The sequence below is a fragment of the Centropristis striata genome, chromosome 7 (assembly GCF_030273125.1).
Source record: "Centropristis striata isolate RG_2023a ecotype Rhode Island chromosome 7, C.striata_1.0, whole genome shotgun sequence".
NCBI lineage: Eukaryota > Metazoa > Chordata > Actinopteri > Perciformes > Serranidae > Centropristis > Centropristis striata.
The window spans coordinates 24,041,055-24,064,750 of record NC_081523.1 but is presented as its reverse complement, the minus strand read 5'-3'; the positions used below and the strand labels follow the sequence as shown (position 1 = coordinate 24,064,750).

At 38.2% G+C, this 23,696-nt stretch overlaps 1 protein-coding gene across 3 annotated transcripts in view; it reads right to left on the bottom strand.

Moving 5' to 3' along the window:
* slc23a2 (solute carrier family 23 member 2) overlaps positions 1-23,696 on the bottom strand; it is a 43,223-nt gene that overhangs the window by 6,635 nt on the left and 12,892 nt on the right. The window contains exons 2-11 of one of the 3 annotated variants that reach the window (XM_059336878.1): positions 19,213-19,261; positions 15,733-15,953; positions 13,718-13,816; positions 12,323-12,439; positions 10,009-10,166; positions 3,846-3,934; positions 3,511-3,578; positions 2,376-2,557; positions 1,404-1,524; positions 203-359 (exon numbers count right to left, since the gene is read on the bottom strand). In XM_059336878.1, coding sequence (XP_059192861.1) covers positions 203-359; positions 1,404-1,524; positions 2,376-2,557; positions 3,511-3,578; positions 3,846-3,934; positions 10,009-10,166; positions 12,323-12,439; positions 13,718-13,816; positions 15,733-15,953; positions 19,213-19,261 — 1,261 coding nt within the window. The remainder of the gene's footprint in view (positions 1-202; positions 360-1,403; positions 1,525-2,375; positions 2,558-3,510; positions 3,579-3,845; positions 3,935-10,008; positions 10,167-12,322; positions 12,440-13,717; positions 13,817-15,732; positions 15,954-19,212; positions 19,262-23,696) is intronic. The other 2 variants (XM_059336879.1, XM_059336880.1) reach the window with 2 other exon arrangements.

The following is a 23,696-nucleotide window of genomic DNA, read 5'->3' as shown; positions in this document are numbered from 1 at the left end:
ATGATAACTCTAATCTAATCTAATCTAATCTTAAACTGTCACAACACTGAGGTTATCATTCCTCACTCCCTGACTGATCAGTGCAACCAAAACATCTCCACACCACGGCTTGCTGCAAGCTGTATCAACCCAGCTTATAAAGACCAGGCATAAGACTAACAACTTATTTCCAAACAGCCAGTCCTCCTTAAAACACACTTACAGGGATATGGGATCTTAAACCACGGTGCAGCTGCGAGGATTCCTTGTCGTGCATCTGTGCGGGCATAGTAGCCGTACTTGTCATCCTCCGGTGGGAAAACGTCAGTCACAGTGAAAATGAAACACAGCAGCCATGACACCAGGATGGCCATGATGATCTGGGTGAAGAGAAAACACTTATCACATTCACGAAGGCACATAAAAAGCACAGCTTACTAGTTCTAATCCTGTATCCTTATATCAGTAGTCTCTTGATACGCAAAATATGTCCCAAAATATTTCTGGAGTATCTCTCCATAAAAATCTCTCTTTTCCCTACCTGTAAAATGTTAAAAATATTTTCTGATCACTCATCTTGAAGTAAATGTATGCAATAAAATGTGAAGTTGTAGAAACTAACATAGCAATAATATAGTAGGTAGTGTGTTTGATCTAAATGCTGCCTTTTAAAAAATGTTTTGCCAACTGAGATTGAGATGCGTATGGAGGTTAACAGGTCTCTGCAGCTCTGTATCATGTGCTAAATGCACAAAACCACGGCCATTTCTGAACCAATCATAAGTAAGGGATCAGATTTTAAGGCCTCTGATATCAACTCCCTGCCCACATATTTTGTTTCTCTTGGAAATACATCAAATTATGGAAAATAAATAAGTTCTAACTTAAATTTCAATGTGTCTTTAAACTTAAATTCAACACATTTTGACTCCCAGAGAAAAAAACAGGAAATTTAAGAACTGGTTTAAATGTGTTTAACTCTGTTTTCAATTTACAGGGCTATGTCAACATTACAATTTAGTAAAAGTCACCCTGTAAAAAGAAGCACAGCAATGAGAAGCAAACAGACAGGTTACTTGATGCAAATTTAAGAGTTTATATTTTTCGATATATCACCAGCAGAGGGCAGGAAAAGACTGATTTACAAGTTGCACAGAGGCACACAGAGGGAAAACCTCTTAACCTCCCAGGGAGAATGAGATTAGCTCGGTTTAAACATTTGTGACTTCGATGGAAACACAGATTGTGGTGGAGGCGGGGGGCAGTTGTAAAAAAAAACAAAAAAAAACACCCAATGATTGATTGATTCATTAAAAGAGATATTTACTCAGAAAAGGAATCAAAAGGTGGAGACAAAACATACTTTGGGGAAAAGGCAGAAAGCATGTGTATTTATGTACTTTCATGACAAGTTGTGTACTTACAGGAAACATTTTGAAGACCTGCAGCCTGTAAGAAGTCCAGCCTTTCTTGGCTTTGTAGATGGGCAGAGGGAAGTGAACGTTTCTGGCATACTGAGAGAAGAGCAGCACCAAGAAGATAGTCCTGCAGACAGAAATATCAATCAGTTTGGCTTGTTATTTTCTATAGTGTATATTCTCCCATGAGAGAACTAGTCCTGCACCAACATGTCTCCTGCCTCCTGTCAGCGTCCAACTTGGACCCTAGAGGCTTCAAAGCCAATCAATTATCTTAACTGCCCGAGAAAAAGCAACTGAGTGGCAATTACAGACACATATCCTCAGTCCCTGTGGAGTCAGAGAAGGAGGTCTACAGCTACAGTGAAAAACAGCCGTGATACAAGAAGAGCCAGTGCCACAGAACATGAATATCACAGCTTTAAAGCGAATCGTCCCCCATGAGCCAATGCTCCATATCTTTACAGTATTTACATGATCCGGTACACTCTTTCCTTAAGTAAAAAGAATCACTTTCTTCTCCTTCACAGAGAATATTTGCATCTCGAAATTGAGTGGATAAGGAGATCTAGAGAGTTGGTTTCACTGTAAATCAATGAGCTACAAGTTACCATGTAAATTCCCATCTTGCAGAAAAGCTTAAGGCGATACTTGAAAACCAAATGTTTTGAGTATGAAACGCATAGTTTAAGTTTCCTTATGAACAGAGATCAATGGTTATACAATGTTTGAGTTTCAGTTAGCTACAGTGGTTTCCAATGGTGACGGAAACGGAATATATTTATAGTAACCCGTAATAACACTCCTGCAGCATTGTACAGCTGTCCATCTGTATGCTCAGTGTATTCCAAATACCATCTAAACCTATCGAACGCACAAAGGTACAACAGGGAAATGGTCTTCAGGTTCAGTGTCAGTGTAAAGAGCCTTTTTTAGACACATAAATGTGCATTTATTTTTGCGAGAGTCTGAACTTACAGCATAGCAATGCCCCAGTGTTTTCCAGCCCTCTCCCCTGCAGCCTGGAAACCAGACAGGCCGATGAGGGCCACGGTGGGGGTGATGGTCAAAGGGCCGATGTACTTCAGCAGGATCCCGGGCAGACCCAACGCTCCGATACAGACCTCGACCAGGGATGACACGATGATAGCCCCTTGGATCTGACAAACAGAAATTGAAGAAACAAAAAATTGAAACAAAGATGACATAATTTTAACAAAACTACAATTAATTGTTTTAAATGATCTGGACTCGAGCACATGAAACACAAGTGCCCAGTAAGACAGAACATGATGTTGACTGGAAGCAACAGGAAGCAGTTTTTAATCTTTAATCATTTAAATCTAAATTAATACACCTTGCCCACTCTTAAATAAGAAGTGTCTTGCTAATGTCAACAGAAAAGTTATTGCATTTAATGAAATGTAATATTAGGTTAATTAGGCTTTAGACAAAGAGAGCAGAGGCAATAAATCACAGAGCAAAGTCCTCATATTTTAAGAATGAGGCAATTATTAGAACCACCCTCTACTGAGTGATCACAACAAGAAATCACAATGTTAAAAAAAAAAAATCAGGTTCATAACCAACATTTTTCTCATCCTTACCCAAATAATCTGAAATCAAATTAATTGATCAAAAATAAAAATAATGAAGATTTTGTTTACATCATGGTTAGAGGACACGATATTACGGAAAAATAATCATGTTTGTCCTGTCTTTATTCGTCTTTGTGTTCTCTTCTGTCACTTTTTATCACATGCACGTTCCTCCTGCCCTCAGACCATCGATGTCCCATTCAACAATCTGATTTGTTCTGATTGAGTTTAGTCTCATTCGCGCGTCACATAAAAAACAATTACTCAACTGGCTGACGCAAATGGAAAAGGTTAACACAAATGAACAGCTTCTGTCATGGAAAACCAAACCCTGAAGCCATAAACAGACAATGATGCTTCCATTTACAGGCTTAAAGAAAAAGAAGGCCCTGTTTAAACATTTAAAAATCCATTATTTAACTATAATCTATAAATAACACAACATCTTCCACTAATAATAACTTTCAGTTTTCTTCATCGCTTTCAAGTCTTTCATTTGTCTGTCTTTGCCTCACCTCTCGTATCCTGGGGTGCCAGATGTGCTCTGTGTGGAAGAGCTCTGTGCTGTTGAATTGTGGAACTGCTGGTCATGGAAAAAGATGGGGAGATAAGAGATTAGAAAATTAGAGAACATTAATAAGATCACGATGTGAATCACAACTCTAGTTATTAATTTGGAGCACCTAGAATCCCATTTGGGGAAACTTAATTCTCTGCCATCTTTGATGCTGACAGCATTTGGAGTTATAATCAAAATAAACAAAGATGCAATAACCCAAAGCATTTTATCAGATGGGAGTGTCTGAGTTGAATGATTTAGAAGTGAGAGACAGAAGAAGAGAGGAGTTACCGGTGTCATTACACTTCCATTTGTCCAGCGACAGGATGGCTCTGGCTGGTGCGAGGAAGGCGAAAGCGCTGGCCTGGAACAAAGGCAACCTAAACACAAGAAAAAATATGACATTATGAGCCGGATTAATCACACATGTACAATTAGTATGAAACAAGGGGATTTTATGTACACAGTTATTGATTGACAGCGTTTAAGTTACAAATCATTATTGTGGAACATACAGTTCATGCTATTCTTGCTAGACATTATTCCCAATTATTTCAATATGATTCACTGTGTGGACAGTAAGAATCCCTCTAGTTATCTAAGGTCAGTCAAACACAGGACGAGTAGTATTTATTGATGGAACTGATTTCCCTCCTTCCCCCATTTTCTTCCCCTTTCACTCAAACTATCCAGCACCATTCACACCTTTAGTAAACTCATAAACATGCACAATTTCCTGTAATGGCCTTTCAAAAAATTGTTTTCAACAATTGACACAATGGCATAGTATGGCTCTACAGTTTGGCATCACTGCATGTGGAAGTATTATTTGGTATTGCCCCGTGTTTCTTGTTTAATCCTTCTATTTTTTCTTTGTTTTTGTGGTGCGTCTGTCCCAAGCACCGTTAGTTTTTATACTTTCCATGTACAAATCGAGACATTATTACTTCTGTTTGTGCCATCATCAAATATTTGTCAAAGTATGGTTGTAAATGTTTGTTATCTTCAAAATGGCAATAAAAATGTCAGTGGAACTGCCAAGGACAGAAATAAAATGGTGTGAATGAACTAAAAAGGGGACTTTCTATTTTCTTAAGAAAGAGGAAGTGAACATAACAAAATTAAAATTAGCAGTACACCTGTTCCATTCAGAGTTGTGTCTGCACACCGACGTTTAAATTTTCTTAACAAATCATGTTTGGTTTGAAGTGAGACAGTGCTGTAGCTTCACCATCAGGGCATTTAGCCCACAAAGCCACTTGAGGACATTTGGCAAAGAACCACATTTTAACTTGGGTTATTTTCATGCATGGGAAGGCAGATTTCCTGATAGGAAGAAGAAGAATAACATCCGCAAAAAACAAGAGGTCACTGGCAGCAGAGCTACTGCCCAGCCACTAATTATGAAAGTAAAGCTAACTGATTCTGTCAATCCAGCCAACACAAAATTATGAGAAGGAAGGGCAGTTTTGAAAAAAAGGATGAAACAGAAATAAATATTACAAAAAAAGTCCAAAAACACCACATTGAATCATCTCAGATTGCATGAATATCTGCAGATGGCAGCTGCTCACACAAGCAGGATACTCAGGTGAAGACACGCACAGATGCACGTACACCTTTCCTGGAAAAGCATTTGGATGTTGTTGTTGTTTTTTTCTTTGATCGACCTCACTTGGCACCATGACTCACAGCTCCTCCCCTTCCTTCCATCTGCCTCACTATATTTTTGTTTTTACTCTTGACTGACCTAAGGAGTCAGATTTAAAAGCTAGATATGCAAATAAACTTTAAGTACACATCAGTTGATAAAAATGTACGTCCTTGAAATAATAAAAAAAAGTCCATACTGAGCCTTCATCAGGCAAAGCAACTTGCTCAATAAATAGAAAGGCACAGTCTGTAACACCTCAGCTCAGCACTTCCTCTGAGAGTGTGGGCTGTTGGTGTGACAGGAATGCCACTCATGTTAACGCCAACACCAGTCTCTCTCTGCCGTGTCTTTGTTTGTATCAGAGTGCGAGGAGGAATTGAATAAGAGAAATACATTTTTACTGGAAATCAATCACTCCTTCGGCCAGAGTTTGCTGGAGGCTACGCTGAACAGAAAATGTCCCTGTTGTGACTATGATGAGGCAAATAATAGAGCATCCTCCAATCACCACGTATTACGATTTGACATGGACATGTGCTTAGCTATTGACAGATGCTAATGAGCTGCATTATGGGAAGCTTTTGAACCATACTGTGTTAGGGACTAAAAGTCAAATCTTGGCATTATCATTTTCGCAACAATTTTGACAATTCATTATATAATCAGTCACCTGAAAGTTCTGCTTTTAATGGAAGTGCAATAAATTGTGGAATACCACTATAAAAAGGTAGCCAGGCTAATAAAAAGGTGCAATGTATGAAATATGGCCAGAACTTTAGTTAAAAACATTTTAAAAATTGATTAAAACGATCATCAGAATATGGAGATGTAACAGTTTTGACGTCATGTCAGACATTTAAGTACAGTGAAAGGAGCATGCTATTCAGCTAGCCCGGGCCAGTCCTATAAAACAGTGATTCCTAATCGCTGTTCCGTGGCACACAAGTGTGCCGCGAGAAATAATCAGGTGTGCTGTGAAAGATTATCCAATTTCACCAGATTAGTACTCTAAATGAGTGGCGTGTAGTGCAGGCAGAACAATTAATTGCTCTTTCAACAGAGAGCAGTGTATCAGCGCGATATGTCCAGCAGCTGGAACAGTGTTGCCAACTTAGCGACTTTTGAAAAAAACGACTAGACTGGTTTTCTGGTGGAGACTTTTGGAGATTCCTTCTTACTCTTCTTAACGAGCAGCATGTGCAGGCCAATCTGCAAATAGATTGCGCATGCGCAAAGTCGCTGCTGGCTGGCTTACAGTCCCTTTTGGGTCACTTTTGCCGGTCCCGAGGCCAGATAAAGGAGGATGGTTGGAATTGTGACAGATGACAGTCCATTTGCAGTTCTAAACATATTTAGGGTATTTTTTACTCTCTTTTTGACATTTGTTTGGCGGTATGCCGTTTGATTTTTTTTAACGTAAAATATGTGCCATGGCACAAAAGAGGTTAGGAAACACTGCTATAGAAGATAAACCCCCCTTTAGTGGCATAATAAATACAAAGGTGGCTTAAGCTCTTGGCAAGTGACCTTCATCACCACCCGCTCCCGGCAAGAAAACACATCTGACGGCTAAGAAAAGAAGTAATACAACAAAAAGCAAAAAAGACTTAACTTTGGCGTGGTATTCCAGATCTCTGGGAATAAAGAGATGAGGTTTGATGCTGAACTTCCTTTTCCTTTAGACTGGTAAATAACATCTAACATTGGCTATTTAGTGAAACATCCAGAGGGAAACTAATGATAACACAAACCACACAGAAACAGTGTAAATATATATTTTTGATGTGGCAGTTTTCTTGGAAAAACCAAGCTAAACGATCTTTAAAGTAAAGGATTGGCCAAAGCCACACATGAAGATTATAAGATCTAATTTTGTGTAATTCTCAACTAGTTGAGCAGTTGGTTTGTTTTTGTTTTATGACAGATGACTGCAAATTTAGATTCTATGCAACCAGTAGCATTACTGCTATTAGATGAGTCACGATTCGAAGTGTGGAAAACTCTACATATTTTTCGGAAGTTTTATTAATTCTTCTAATTGTACACACTGGGTGGGAGGAGGTGAAAGGGTGCTCCCTTTTAGTTTGAAGAATGTGGCCAGGCATTACACACCACACCTTTAACCCCTGTCCTACATCTAGTGCCTGTGTTGGAGCTACAGGTTATTTAAAACAATTTTTGCAGGTAGTGATCAAACAGACCTGCTGTAAATGAGCAGAGCTGTGATACTACAGAAGAACAAATCAATAGCCTGGATAAAAAAAAGCCTATCCGTATTAAAAATTATCTGTATGACGTACTGGAGAGTCTGTGGTCTGTTGATGTTGATATGTGGAAAAGAAAGTTTCAGACATTTTTGTTCCTTATTCTGAGAAAAAATGTAATCATGGCCTGAAAGCAAACAAGACTGCTGACGCCTGATGTGAGCTCTAAGCAGAGTCATGTCAGCAAAGTAATGCGGAACTGTGTTATACATGTACATAAGTCAAGTAAAAGAAGAAGAAGAAACTGTAAAATAACGCATGGCACTATTTCCACTGTTTGCAATGCATTTTTTTTTTTAACTTTCATGGTAAATCGAAACACTTGTGACATTTGTTTTTCTCATGAGACTTCCCAAATATCCACAAAAGTTTTTCAAAGTTTAAGTTCTTTTCCATGATGTCATTTTTTTCTGAGCCTCTCACTGAATGTTCAAAAGTTCATAAAGAAAGAGACTGTTTGCACACTGTTTCCATTGAGGCGACAGTCAAGGGGAGTTGATGTCAAAAAGAACACCAAGTATCTGTGTCTATCTGCTTTTGTCTCTGAAGGAGGCGATTTGGCCACAGCGACGGCTGCTGCTATGGGAACAGTAATGACAAACTCAGAATCTGCCATGACATGGTAGAAAGATTAGGTTTATTTAAAAAAAATGGTAGAAGAGTTAACCTGAACTGCCCCTGTTTTATGAAAGAAAAATATAATCTCAAGCAAGCATGATCTGGCTTTCATAAAACACAAATGCAAGAGTTAGAGAACATCTGTGGCAGCAGGTAATGTCTCGTGTCAGTTATTTTTTTTGGCAAGTGCCGGGACTAACATAATTCTCTCTGTCTATCAAACACAATCGGTTCACATTATGTACGCTTGAGAGCATAAAACACAATTGTTGATGAACCAGATTTCAGGTAATAGATCAACATGTGAAGAAGAATAAAGTGCTCAAGGGCAGGGTGGGGACCGAGAGGGAAAAGGACATGGCTGTATGTGTCTGCAGTCAAAAGCCACATGTCTTTAGTTCCTGGAATCTCTTCATCCTCTATTTTGTGGTCTTAACTCAGAAGATATAATTTTTGGGAAGTTAATTTTATACTCTTACAAAAGAGAAACTTCAGTCACGTGAATGAAACAAGGAACAAAATATTAATAACTCATCACATTCTGATATACAACATACATACAAGACAACTGGTATTGAAAAAAGTCTCCTTTTCAAAAGTCAGAAAAAACCCCCCATCCCTGCTTTAAGGTATGAAATAGGTACACGGTTGCCCATAAAGTTGGAATAATTTTGTTTTCAGACACAATCCTCTGTTAATTGTGGTTTCATTTTCATTGGGATATGTTTGGAAGAGATTGACAAAGTTTTGAGAAGATATACACTTTATCTTTCAAGAATCACAATCATTTCATGGAAAGAGGTCAAAATATTTTATTCCAACTTTATGGGCGACCGTGTATATTATGTAGTCAGCAGTCAGCAATAAAAATAGTCCCCTCCTCCTTAGCATTGTCAGATTTTATTCAAATATGAGCCTCATCCTGTTGCTGCATGTGCGTGTGGGTCAAACAGACATATACATTGACATAGCAGCACACTGCACACAACAGAGGGGATTACCACGCAGTGATGTAACATCTCCAAATACCGCTGCTTTGTGTCATACAGACATACAGACGTCCATGTATGTCGGTATCAGAGGCAAGGGAGAACATGCTGCACACCTTGTGTGCTTTTATTGACTGGGCATTCTCACATTTTATGCCATTAATTAATCTGACATATATTAATTTAAAAAGTATATTTAAAACTGATTGTTGAAGTTCTAGGAACCTACCTTGCCAAAAGAAAAACATGTGTAAGCATTCACTTAAATGCATGCAAGCACACACTTAAACATACTTCAGAGTGACATAAAGAGGAAGGACGGAGAAAGGGGAACCTTATGTCGACATGACCCTTGTCTTTAAGTGGTACTTAGGGGTGAGAGGGAGAAGAGAGGGGAGGACAAAAAGGAAGGTGTGGAAGAAAAAGACTGAATACAATGTGCAACTTATAGAAAAGCTGCAGTTAAGACCAGGGCTTCTCAACCTTTTGTGGCTTAAGGCCCACTTCACCTTCCCAAATAAATGACAGAAAGGTGAAAAAATAAACTAGGTATAAATATGTGTTATGCCACGTCAGCTGTAACCACCTAACTACCCTCACCCATCACTGCCGGCTATTATGAATTCAAATGTAATGTAATCAGGCTAATATTTCCTCATGGCACGCTTGTTTTAAAAACAAATCCATTCTTCATCACTATATCAGAGAGAACATTACCTAACCAACAGTTGTCAAAAGAGGTTTGTCTCTACTTTTAAGATATTTTTTTTTAATGTATGTGAATTCTTGGGCACCTCTACAACCCACTTGATGGTGTTCAGAGGCCCGTCTCTAGCTGAGTTTAGAGTAAGCGTGTAGGTACAAATCTACTGTATGACCGAGGGGTTTGTATTTAGGATAGTATGTTAGACAGTATTGTGTGTGCGTACCTGCAGCCCAGTGTGGTCTGTAGCAGGGTGGTGATCCCCACACAGAAGAAGATGGTCCCAATGAGCTGACTGGTGGCCCACTGATCGAAGCCGACACACATCGCCTCAGCGAGGAGGAACGGCACGGCGATAGTTCCACTGAAACATGTCAAGTAGTGCTGCAAAAACAAGAAGCAGTCAGTATGTTAATGATTGTTTACAGAGTTTACAATCAGTGTCAAGTATGGAGCTCAAAGTCAGGTCAAGCTATGTCAAAAGTACAAAAATACCATTGCTATAACCTTTCAGGAAGTCCCAAACATCTCATTACATTTTTCTTCGGATCATTACCTTCCAAGAAGAAAATATTGACCTCCTAGCGTTGGTGGTTAGTCAGAACTTCTCAACAACCGCACAATTTCAACGACATTTGTTGTACAGATATGGAATGGGCAAAGGAACAAGTGATTTATTTTTGAATCATGCCATTATGTATAAACCACTTTATATTTTAACTCGTAATGCTTGAATCTTGATAATTAACCAGCAATTTCAATGCCAGAGTATTTGGTTGAACGAAAAGCCTATGTTGGCCTAAACAAGTTCAATCTAGGGATGGGAATCAAGAACTGGTTCCAGATGAAATCCACTTCCAAATCATCCAATCCATCTAAATCATATGTGTCCAAGTTTATCAATTGCTTTTACCAATACTGGCGGAGAGGAAGAAATGGTCCATGCATGGCTTAATTTCACAAAGAAAGATGACGTGATTTGCAACGTGGGCTTAAAATCTAGGAATGCCATGTATTTGACACTCGGCACAAGAGTGTTACTTCTTTCCAACCGAGCAGCACATCATGAAAATAAAAATATCGGATGCTATAATAACATTAGCACCACACAGACATGCTTAGCAGAATTTTCTTTCTTTCTTAGACCAAGAAAACCTTACTTAAACCGAATAATGTACTAGTTTTCTCTCATTTCATCTACACACATTTCACATTTCAACATCAGAAATAACTGTTGATGCTGAAACCAAAACAAAAAACTGATAAGGAATCATTAAGGGAAGTGATAATTATTTGGACCATTAAGCAGGATTTATAATGACATTGGTATCAAGAAAATCTTATCAATTCCAAGCCCTAGTCCCATCAATTCATTTTTGCAAAACATTTTTTTAAAAAGCATCTAAGCCAAATGTGGAACGCTGGAAACGCCTAATGCCACCAATGTTATTGCTTGAGGCACATTTACCAACTCTTAGTGATCATAAAAAATTTGAAGCCGTTTTAGTCCGTTAATGGTCTGACTCACTTACGCTTTCTACATATTCTTTCCTTTACCAAGCCCTAATATTCCCCTAGTAATTGCAGTCATTTATCAACCAATCCCCAACAATGTATCACCCTGTTTCTCATCTGTGGTAAATTGAACGAGAAAGCAGGCAAGCATCATGTCCATGCACTACTCCTTTAGTAGTTTGGTTACTTTGATAGTTTAAGAACAGAATACAATTCTACATGCAGTAACAGTTGTGCTTTGTTAAAAGTGCAATTTGATCAGAGAAAAATATAATTGTTTCATTAATATGTTTCGCTAATAGTTAGCTACAATTTCACTGAGTTATTGATATAATTATGAAGCTTTATAATGAATTGCTATTATACATTTCTTTTTTCATTTCAAACTATTCTTTATTTAGCCTTTGCTAATCTGTCTTAACAGACAGGCCATTAAATTGATTGGTATTCTTGAAGCCATAATATTCTGAGGATAGCAATATTAAACCACAGTATTCTACAATATGAGATATATGACGCAGATTTGTGTCCACAATGTACGCTCAAACCTCTAAAGATGTGTTTATTTCCAAAAATTACAAAAACAAATTGTGTAACCAATGTTAGGCGTATGCTCTCACTGTTTATTTATATTCCTATTTCTCACAGATATGAGAACTTCTGAGTAATGACTATGAGACAAAAGTCCAGTGTCAGATACAAACACATTGTGGTCATACAGTGAGGACATTAACCAACTGAACCACCAACAGGATGACTACTATGAGCCAAACCCTATTTTTGTGTCTTGCGTGCAGTTGTGTAATGAATATTGTGGACGGTTGGTTGAAAAATACTGCACTGAGATGACAAGTACAACCACTGTGCACCCTGATTATACAGGACATGTGTGTGTGCATGCTTTTCGGCTCATATGGTGAGACATCCTCAGTATAAACACACTGTTAGCCAGGGAAACAAAATATAATTATGACTGGTAATACACAGATTAAGTCAAATCAAAATGGTTCAGTCTGTAGATTTACCTGTAAGCCCAAGAACACACACAGGTACCAGGGTGGGGTGTCTTCAATGGTATAGATCATATCCATCCTCCGTGCGTCTGTACTGTCTGTGCTGTCCAACGTCTCAGACATTGAGCTCTACACAAACAAAGAAACAGAGCGAATATTATGTTCATAATTCATATTTTTCTTGACATCTTTACTTATTCTGGTAGAATTATCTATGTGAAAGAACAGGAAAGTAAGTGCCACGGATATGAGAAAGACTATGAATGATGAGATAAAAAAAGAAAGTCACAGGAAGGAAGAAAGAAAGTGTGTGAAAGAACAAAACACAAGACTTCACTGTCAGCAAAGAGAAATGCACAGTCACAGTGACGACGGGATAAGAGAAGAGATGATGGGGACAGTTTGATAAACCAGTACAGTGAGAATGAGTTTCACTGCTTTCAATAACAAAGAACCAGGTAGACAGCAAAATATGTTAAGACTTTTCCCACACTTTTATTTAAAAAACTGAATTCAGCCATCTCTTTTGCCCAACACCAAATAGTAGTAAATAGTTTGTTTGTTCAATTCAAACTAAAAAGCTTAATAAATAAAAAATGTAATTTACCCAAGGATATGGAGTTTATTAATGTGAAAACATATGAATGGATGCTTTTCTGAAATATAACTTATCAGTAATAATGAGTTGTTGCTTCATGTTGGTCGTAGTTTACCTTGCTCTGTATAACATTAATGTTTCTAGAATGCCCATTTCTTTTTCGCTTGGTTAGCTTTAATGTATTTTAGTTAATTGATTTGACACATTGTAACCTGGATGGTTTTTCCGTTAAGATGCTCAGCAATTACCTGGATTACGTCATGACTAGAGGCAATCAAACTTCAACTGGCATAGCGTGCAAGCACTGGCCCCAATCATAAAAAACAAAACTGTGACACGGTAATTAAACCAGGAGGAGTATCCACAGCGAGCTGCTCGATGGAGTGTTGAGCTCAGTGCTTTGCTGCTGTGTGGAAAACTTCTGAATTCTTTAATAAAACGACATGCGTTTGTTTAGTTTCACTGTAAACAGATACACCCGTTGCTTCACTGTTGTATCTGTGATAAAGTAGCTGTTCAAGTGTGTGTTTGCCATACTACACTTGTTACTATGGCAACCACGTTATGTAAATTCACCCGGACTGAAATCTGAAGGATTACATCTTTAGAAATGTCGGTGAAAGGTGAGGGAGGAAAAGTAAAGTCATTGAAGCTGTGATTATAAGTGATTATGAGTAAGCTTTTTGAACCATGTGACTATGTGTCAGTCTGCTTGAGTACAGGCTTATTTTGGAGTAAACTAGCACTTTAGATGACTAATAAAACACAAGGATTGCACGTTTCACTTCTGTTTTTTTCCCTCGAGTTACCTTTTCTGCGCCTTGATTATCTTTAGTGTAGATGGCCATCAGCTCTGTGTTCTCAGTGTCCTGGTCTCCACTGGCACCGCCCACGCCGTTTACCACCACCTTAACACACAATGCAGATATTTATCATCTCCCTTTCCTCTTTCATAATTGTGATGACAGTTTGCACACTGTGCCAGACAACTGACTGAGGAGGATGAGCACAGCTTTAACACATTATTGGCCGTCTGACAAAACCACATGAAAAGACAGGTGGGGAGAGAGTTTGAAAGTTTATTAAAATTCAGTGTGCCATGCCACAGCATGTAGAGTCAAATAAAGAGCTATGAAATAAAGGTCACAAACCTGGGCATGAACACCTTTCCTACAGCATGCAATCTTGTTTTATAAACACATTTCTTCCACTTACACTTCCACTGTGTGTGATGTATGAGTGTGTGCTTTTCCGGTGAATGTCCGGAGAGTATTTGTGTCACATTTATGAACAAGGTGAGGATGACTTGAAAAAATCCAAACTAACCAATGGATCATTGCCTTTGCATATTTAAGTAAGCAAAGATGATCATCCATCTAGTAGTCGGTGTTAACTGTGTGGTTAAGTGATTCCTAGCCCAGTTTTTACTGTACAGCCTGTAATCCCTCCTAGCAATACTTGGATTATTTTCCTAAAACTGCATATACTATTTTTTGAGGCACTTGGAATTACAGGAAAAACTGAAAACACAACATTGACATTATAAACTAACATTATGTTGAATGTGTTAGCAGTTGACTATTAAGACATCCAGCAGATTTTGCACCATCCACATTCATTTAGCGGATAGCTGCTCAAAGTGTGGCCTGCAGGCCCACGGTGGCCCTTACTTACATTTGATGCTCTGTCATCAATGCTAGTGGTGCTAGCTAAAGTTAGCAATTTCGAAAGGGCATTTCACAACTGCATTTTTCCTGTGCTGCCCTTAATCATATGTTGGCTCCATAAATTGGAACTCGGCTTAACTGAGAGAATCCCTGATTTAGAGTTATGTTTCTGAACATCAGATGAATGTAAGTTTGCTGCCCCTTTTAGATCCTTCACCTAGTTTGCAGCTTTGTCGGTTTGCCAGATTGTTCTGGGTAGGTGTCATATTGCTGGTTTATGAGAGGTTCTTGCTAAAAAATGAAGCAACATAAACATTAACAATGAACCAAAACAGTAAAGTTGGAAGTAAGTTGGAGAACCAAAACCATAAGCTGAGAGACACCACACAGCTCCATAGAGTTGAGGGGAAGTGCAGGCAGAGTCGGGTTTTGATTTTCTGTCACTACACTGTCATTTAAGCCCCTGAAAAACCTATTTATTGCATCTGCTTCAAGTAAAAGAAAAGTTTTATTGGCAAAAATTGCTTGAATAAAAAGTACATTTAATGTATGAAAATTATTAGCACTCTTTCTACTGAAAGGGGCTGCTTTCAGTGAGGAGTAGAAAATATATCTTAAGTACAACACTGATTTGTGCCATTGTCTAAAATGTAAATAAGAAAAAATGCAATCATTTTATAATGTGCTTTTTATAAATGTACCCTGGTGATTTCCAATGTTGGATTTATGTACATAGACAAACAAAAAAAAGAAAAAGTTTTAACAAAAAAGGACGAATGGACCTAACAAAATTGATATTATTTTAATTTTGCCTTCTGATCTCCTTGAAGCTCTCGTCTGGTGCCAAACAAAGGAAATGAATGGACTGAGCGGCAACAGCACGCACCAACTGGTCATAAAGCATACAGATTGTGTGTGTGTGTGTGTGTGTGCGTGCGTGCGTGCGTGCGTGCGTGCGTGCGTGCTTGGGCTTTATGCTCAAACAAATACATTCTAAGCAAAAAGTAGTGCCAAATCTGAGCATGCGAGCCAAAGAAAGAGAACAGGACCAAATCCTGTCTTTTGTTTGTGTAATGTGTTTGTGGTTTTATCTTAAGGTTATTTAAGCTCTGTTTTACAATCTTATAACTATGCCATCATTAAACAGGTTTGTGTACCGGAATAGGGTAGAAATCTGCGCCATGCTTGCTCTCCTCTTCAAATTTTCCCCCTTCACTGCTGCTGTCCATCGACTTGGAGGTGGTGTTCTTCCCCACGCCCATCCTTGTGTCTCTGATGTCCTCCTCCTCTCCCTCTGTCCCTCCTCTGTCTCGCTCTGGTGTGAATACGGCAGATGACTCCTTCAGTCCGATTACATTGTCCAGGGCGGCCTCATCTGCTGGGGGAAAAAAGGAGAGACGGGAAAACAGAGATAAATATCTTGATTCATAGCTTGAGGGTTCTTATATCCTAACTTCCTTGTGAAGGTCTGATCACACCAGAGAGCCCAGGAGTCCAGGCCACACTTCTTGTTGTTTTAAAACTTATCTCCGGTCTCTTGTTGTTTTTCTCCCATCCATTTTGGATGACAAAAGTATGTTAACTGCAACCAGTTATCAAGTAAAAAGACAAATCAATATGATGTTTATAGCTTTACAGATGCCAAGATCTGCTTCCCTTTCTCAGTTTCCTTTCAAAATATTTCAGGTCTATTTTGGCTGCTGTGGGCTTTTTAGTAGCTAAACAAATTGGCCCTCATTTATCAAACAAATGTAGAAACGAGCCCAGATCTGAGCGTATACTTTGTCTTACGACAGGGTTCAAGTGTGATTTATCAAACGTTCGTGTCCCGCCAATCACATTGTAAGAATGATCAGACGTTGATAAATGTGGGGGCGGAAAACAAGCGTAATTTGAATGTCACGCCCTAACGATTACGACACCAAAGGACGCAATACGGCCAAAAAGAGGATTTTTTTTCCTTTTCTTTTTTAAACTCACCTTTATTAACAAAGTGCACCGCGACAAATAACAACAGGAGCGAAATAGACATTTTAAGGAAATATGCAGCGACGGGGATTTATGAAATAAAAAGTATATGCTCAAACAAGTTCAGTGAATATTTTCAATTTGGAGCACAGACAATGACATCCAACAGGTGCATAAAAAGTGAAAGAAGGAAATAAGTGCCACTATCAGCAGAGTAGCAGTGGACCATTCAACTCCCGGTGATCTTGGAATATTTTATTTATACATTGTGATATATAAAGCCTGATAGCCTATAAATATCCAAATATTGTCATTATTATGATGGAGAGATATTATTTACTTCTTTAAATTTAGTAAGAATTCTGTCCCAGTCAGGACCTCCAACGGTGGCGGAGACACTTAACTCTCGTGTGTCCGAGCCGGATAAAGGTAAATAGCAGAAGACAACACCTTTAACAGCCCTGGCTAGTATGCCGTTTAAATAATTTCACGGTCGGAGGGTGTATTTATTTTTAATGAGGTTTTAGTGATTAATGATGTAGCCTAAACATGCTTTGGTTTGTCACCATTTAAAAAAAAAAAAAAAAAGCCCCAGGCATCGATACAATAGTCTAAGATCAATTCTCTGACTCAGACTTCACGCCGACTCAAATTTGCGTACACGAGCTGAGAGCAGACGCGAGATCTGATCGTACCCTCCGCTCACGTCCAAATTGATGAATGCTGAGCCTTGCGTTGAAATGATCATACGCCCACTTTATGCTCACTTTCTGCCGTACACTCGTTTGATAAATGAGGGCCAGTATGTGAGCACAAAGACATCAGTATTGGCTCTGGTAACTTTTGTTATGTAACTGATGTAGAGCTTAAATGGCTTATCAAGAGAATTGACTAATTCCGGAAGCCACTTTTCAAGCAAAATTGCAAAGTAGTAACTGCTTCCAATTCTTCATTGTGAGGGTTTGCCGATTTTCTTTGCCTTATGTGGTAATAAAGTCAATATATTAGAGTTTAGGAGCATTAGTCAGACAGAACTAACAATCTGAAGACATCACCTTGGCTTTTAAGGAAATGTCATGTGCAATTGTCATTATTTTCTCAAATTTTAGACTTTATTTACCAAATAATCTGGAAAATATTTGTCAGACTAATTGATAATTTGATCAATATTCCACAGGCTAATTGAGAAATAATAATCATGTTGTAAAACAGGAGAGGAGAAGGCAAATACATAGAGGTGAAATATAATGCAATGATTAAAACATGGACTTGTCTTTGATAGACAGGAAAAACTTGAGTTGAGAGATGATGGGAAAAGTGTAGGAGGTAGAGAGAGACAATACCTGCTAGGATTCATCTCATTACTGTTGTCATGTCAACTTTTGTTTGTGTAAAACACAACATGTCACTCTTTACCATCCTTAACTGTTGGCTGACACTTGGCTGCCTTTTAATCTGTATGTCTTCTTTTATGTCATTCACTCTATGGGAACCAAAAGTGTGAGGAGGTGTGTGACAAGCACATTAAGACAGGTGCAGCACGTTCATGAATCATGTCCCACTGCATTGAACTAGACTGACAGGGTTATTCGAGTGGAATAAGACAAAAGACGTTTATAACGGATCACTGAGTTGGACTAAAATAGTCTTATAGACCGGTGAAGAGTCAACCAAAGATCCTGTTTCTATTGTCCCACTGGATTCCGATGCAAAGCTTTTTAATTATTCAAATGGTAATTTCATGTATTGCTTGGAAACCAAGTTACCAAACCAACTCTATACTTTTCGATAAAAAAAAAACAAAAGAATACATTTAAGTCGGATCTTTCTTTGCTTTCTTATTCCTCTGTCCCTTTTTGTGTGTGTCTACAGGTTGATGGAAAGAGTGTGATATCCATTGCTTTTCATACTCTGCTGATTTATGCTATATACAGTTTCTTGTGGAGAACTTGTGTCTACAATATATATGCTAACTTATGAGCATATTAGCCAAAACTGAGACCCATATGATTATGATTATTTTTATATGTATATATTTAAAAAAAACAAAATCCCATAACCTGATGCCCATAGGTTTCCAGGATGCATGTAAAACTTTTTCAGGTGAGCCTTTCCAGTCAGGCACATATTTATATACAAAACACAGAGAATACTGATTACTTCATCACATTAAATTAGCTGTCATTGTGCTTTAAACAACCAAAATTAGGCTTGTTGACAGCGTTCTACAGATGGATGACTAATTAAAGGAATGCACAGAGTTTCATGTTTCAAAATGTGTCACCTATTTGTGACTACACTTGGCATCCTATATAAGCAAAATTAAAAAAAAAAATCTGATCACTTTTCAAACCTTGAAAACCACATTAAAATTTGAATGTTTTCAAAGCTTTCCAGTATCCGTCAGAACTGGCAATAAGCTGCAATATCCTCCCCGATTAAAAATAATTTACACAAAGAAATATTGCAATTAGATAATATCTCTCTTCAATTCTTCAGCCCTCAAAACAATGAAGTGCAAACATGTATACTGCCTGTAAATCTATTTAGCATCACTCCACGCTCTGATTATGCATAACCTCCTATAAAAAGTTTTTTATCCCAAAATATCCATCCCCACCAGCCACTCTCCCTGCTTGCAGTGTAAAATGTTGGGATAGGTGTAATACCTAGTTGACACATCCCATCACTCCTGTCAAGCTGGGCGGCTGGGAGCATCTGTGTGGAGGGGGCAAGAGAGAGGGGAGAGGAGGTAGAAGAAGAAGAGGAAGAAGAAGAAGAAGAGGAAAGAGAAGAAAAGAAGGGGGTAGAGGCAGAGAGGAGAGAGACAGAGGGGTCAAGGATAAGGAGGAGGAGGAGGGAGGTGAGACATAAGTTAATTTGACAGACAGCATTTAATCACAAGCAAGTTAATGTTGAGCTGATTAGAGGTCAGCTTCTCAGGTGAAAAATGGTTTTAGGAAGGCAGCAAGAGTGAATTATGTTGCGATCAAGTCGTCTAGCTATAGAGGTGCATGTAATTAGATAGAAAACAGGAAGCCAGCCAAGGTAAACCTCATAATACGATGTCTTTACATATTATGTAAAGAGTTGTAAATGAGCATTGCATTGTTTGTAATGCCACAGTCAAGCCACTCTCCTATTCATGCTTGACAACTTTAAGAAGTCACACTTTAGACATGTCTTTTAAGAGCTGATATGGTAATATTTATTGTTTATTACTCAGGACTTCAAAATAGGATAATCTTACTTTAACAATATTTTGTTTTTTGGCCAATATTTTCTCTTAAGACGAAATAATAACATTGATATTTGACAAAACATTACCAAAATGAAATCTTTCAGGCAAAAACAAGAGCAGTTAAATGATCCTGCATGTTGCCAGAGAGTCATGTCCCTTTTACTTTTACAATACTTCCACTATTAAAATTCAACTTGCATTTTAAAGTTGATCAACTCATATGTCCCCCTTCTGCCTTGAATACTTAGCACAATGTTCTGCATGCATACAACCCGCCACATTGTTTGAATACCCATATTTCTTGCCCAGCTGACCAATTTTATTTCCAAATGATAAAACGTATAGGTACGTAATCACATAAGCTCAGTTTCAGCTCAGTTCCTATTAGGTAGAAATGTTGGCCCAATCTAAACCAGAAATCATCCTTTAACAATGCCACATGATGATAACAACCATCAGAGAGCAAGTCTTTGAAGTAATTTCCTGACCAGTGCACACAGCCCATGAAACAGAGCACATATTTGGCCTGTGTTGCCCAGCCTGCGGCTTTCTGTCAGCGAGTCGGTTGTAAGATGTGGAGTGTAACAGAAAGTATCCCAGCAGCCTCTGGGCGACTTAAAGTCTGATGAGGCATGAGGGAACACCAGAAGATCATACTACTGCAGCATGACATCCTCTCAAATGCCATTTTTCACTGTCACCCAAGAGACAGGAACACCCTGCTCCCCCCCTGCTACTGTGTGTTTTCTGTCTGTTGGTTTTGACGAGGAATCTATCCACACGCACACACATACCAAATCAGACAGAGGCACGGGAAACAAGAGCAAGGAACTGAAACTGAGCTTATGTGATTATGTAACAGAGAGAGAATCTGCAATTTCATAAACATAAAACAACTTGTACATTATGTACAACTACAGACAAAAGAAGATGTGGAGGAACAAAGACAACTGCGGTGGTAATTTTAACTCATCCAAGAATAAGCAGGCTGGTGGACTGCCTGGATCTATAACCATGGTAACCTGATCTGTGGATCCTGTGCAGGCCTGTGCCATGTTGTGTGGGACTGCACCATAGGGGGAGGAGGAGGAGGAGGAGTTCACACCAGATGTTTGTGTTGGCGGTTTCATCATTTGTGCCAAATGTGTGTGCCAGTGTGCATAAGTGTGTGTATCAACTCCATACCCTCCAGATGTTAGTCTGAAGTTCAGTCTATAAATTCTGGACTATATGAGCCTTCAGCTGGTTTAGAGTATTGTATGATTAGTGAGGAGTTTTTATTTCTTATATCTTTAAAAGAAAATATATCTGTGGTTATGAAAAACAATTATTTGTGTATGCTAAATTCCTGCTCGCTGTCAGCACTTCAATAATAGTTCTTTGTCAAGGATCAAATTCACAATATAAGAAAACAGCATTTTAATAATAAGGCTACTACTAATGAGAAATTATATTCTCAATTATATATTGTAAAAAGAACAGTGAAAAATCCAAATATAATCCCAAAATAAGAAACTGATTTTTTTTCTGTCAATTGTCAGCCCTTTGTCAACCTCAACCGTCAACCTCAATTGTCAACCCTATCTTAGAAATCTCTTTTCAGCTCCACCTAGAACACGCCACACATTAAAAAACAACTAATCTAAAAAAAGGAGTCAAAACACAAATACCAATACAAGTGAGCACATCAGTAATTGACAAAATCCTACCTAAAATGAGACAAACAATATAATCATGGTTAAAGAATAGTTGTGAGAAAGGTACTAGGAGATTAAGTGAGAATAAAAATGCTTTGTCACTGTGACTTTCAGAATGAACAATAAAGCCACGTGACTTGTATCTATGGTATTCTTCCATAAACAGTCAAGTTAACAAGCTGGAGAACAGTCAAGAGAGAAATATGCCATTATACGTGTGCGTGTTTGTGTGTGACAGCAGGTGACATTTTACATAACAGGGTACACGTGAGGGATTTGTGTGTCACCATGAGGGGTGAGCGAAGGGTGGATTGTAAAAGACCTGCAAGGTCATGTTTACATTGATCAACTTCCTGTCAGTGGAACAGAGGGGAATGGAGATAAGAGTTTGTCTCAACAGCACAGTTACAGGAGTAGCCCGCTGACTCAATGAAAATATTTCAATACAGAGACGACTGATAATGTACTGGGGGTGGCCAGAAGTCGGCTGGTTTCTTCTAGCAGGTCACACTGATGATCAGACGACACTGGATGATCCAGTAACGCATGTTTTCTATTGTTGAGGCAGAATAAATTTAGTGGTACAAACTAATGTGTACACTCACGGATAGTTTCAATACAGTACTTCTGTCTCTACTGTGCAGTGCTCATCTGAACCAGCCACAGAATTGGACCTGAAATATTTTTTTTTCCACAATGGTCTTTCCTGTATGTTGTGTAAATGTGTCTTGCTAAGAGCTGTGGTTGTATCTCGGTGGCTGGTGATTACTGGTTGCCGTTTCCTCTGATCGCTCTCACTATAATACGACATTTACAACAAGTGCCTGTGCATGTGCATCTGAAGTAGTATCCACTCAACCAGAACAGGGAATCATGTGGCATGAAGAGCCAAGTGTCCTGAGGTCTAACCACAAATGTGATTGCATCATTTAATTCTTATTTTCTTTTTAAAGGTGTGCTGATGGTTTAAACAAAAAATTGATTTAGAGACTAGATTTAGACTGAGAAACTATACAGCTAAAACCAATAATGCCAAATTTGCTTTCTGTAAATGCTATGTACTACCTCCTAAAACTAAAAATAATAGTATCTCACAACCAATCTAAACTAAATATAAAGACACACAAAACATTAGGATGCATTAACATTGGAAAAAAATGCATGAAAAGTAAACAAATTACACAACCAAGGATATAACCTTTGAAATGCAAACAGACCCTCAGAGCAAGGCCACTTCTTGTCCACTCCTTTTTGAATGTTGCATTACTAATGTATAAGAGTTATGTCATGTTTTGTTTATTTAAAAAAAGTATTGTATCAAAGAATTTTTTATAAGATAAACTGGGTTATGAGAATTGCAAGGGGTCTTTAAGTAACAACAAACAATAATTTAAAAAAAAGAAATCGGTCATTTAAATCATTCTTAGTTGCAGCAGTGGGTGGAACATAGATTTCAATCTTAATCTTCTTTAATCAGTGTGTCTAGATGACAAAAACATTGCTGCTACTACAGTTGTATGAACCCCGAAGTATCTTTTTTGCCATGAGTTAATTACAAAAAAATAGAGCAAAAGAAAAAAAATACAACAGAAATTTTCAAATTCATGCTTTGTCAGGTCTGCAAGACAACAAGCTTTTAAAATACTTGATTTCTGAGCGGAGTTTGGATCAATCCGAGCTATGCTATGGAGGAGATTCTCCATGCCTGGTGGATCCCTGCACTCAGAGGCTTCTCTAGCCGTCAATGATTTAAATCAATTCAGTAACTTAATTAATACCAATTGAAGCAACTGAAAAATATCACAATAAAAACACTGAACATTAATGGTAAAAACATAAAAAAAAATAAAGAACACAGTAACAGCTAACTGTATAGAATCTTTTCAAGATCTTTCCCAATCTTCATTTCAAATAGACAGTTTTAAAAATTAAATCTGCTATTAATTTTGACTTACACATAGATCACAAGAGACAGTAAGTTTGGCAAAAGGCTTAACGGAGGCAGTCGAAAGAAAGATCTGACAACAGCAGGGGTTCTGATTATATAACTGGACAGAAAGTTGTTATACGGACTAATGACTTTCATTACAGTACAGGAACATTTAGCCAACTTCCAGATAAAAATTAACTTGACCTATGCTGTCACCTTTTCTAATACTTTGGCTGAACTAAAACCCAAGTAATCCTGCTTTCTTTGGTACTTACCAGTTTAACA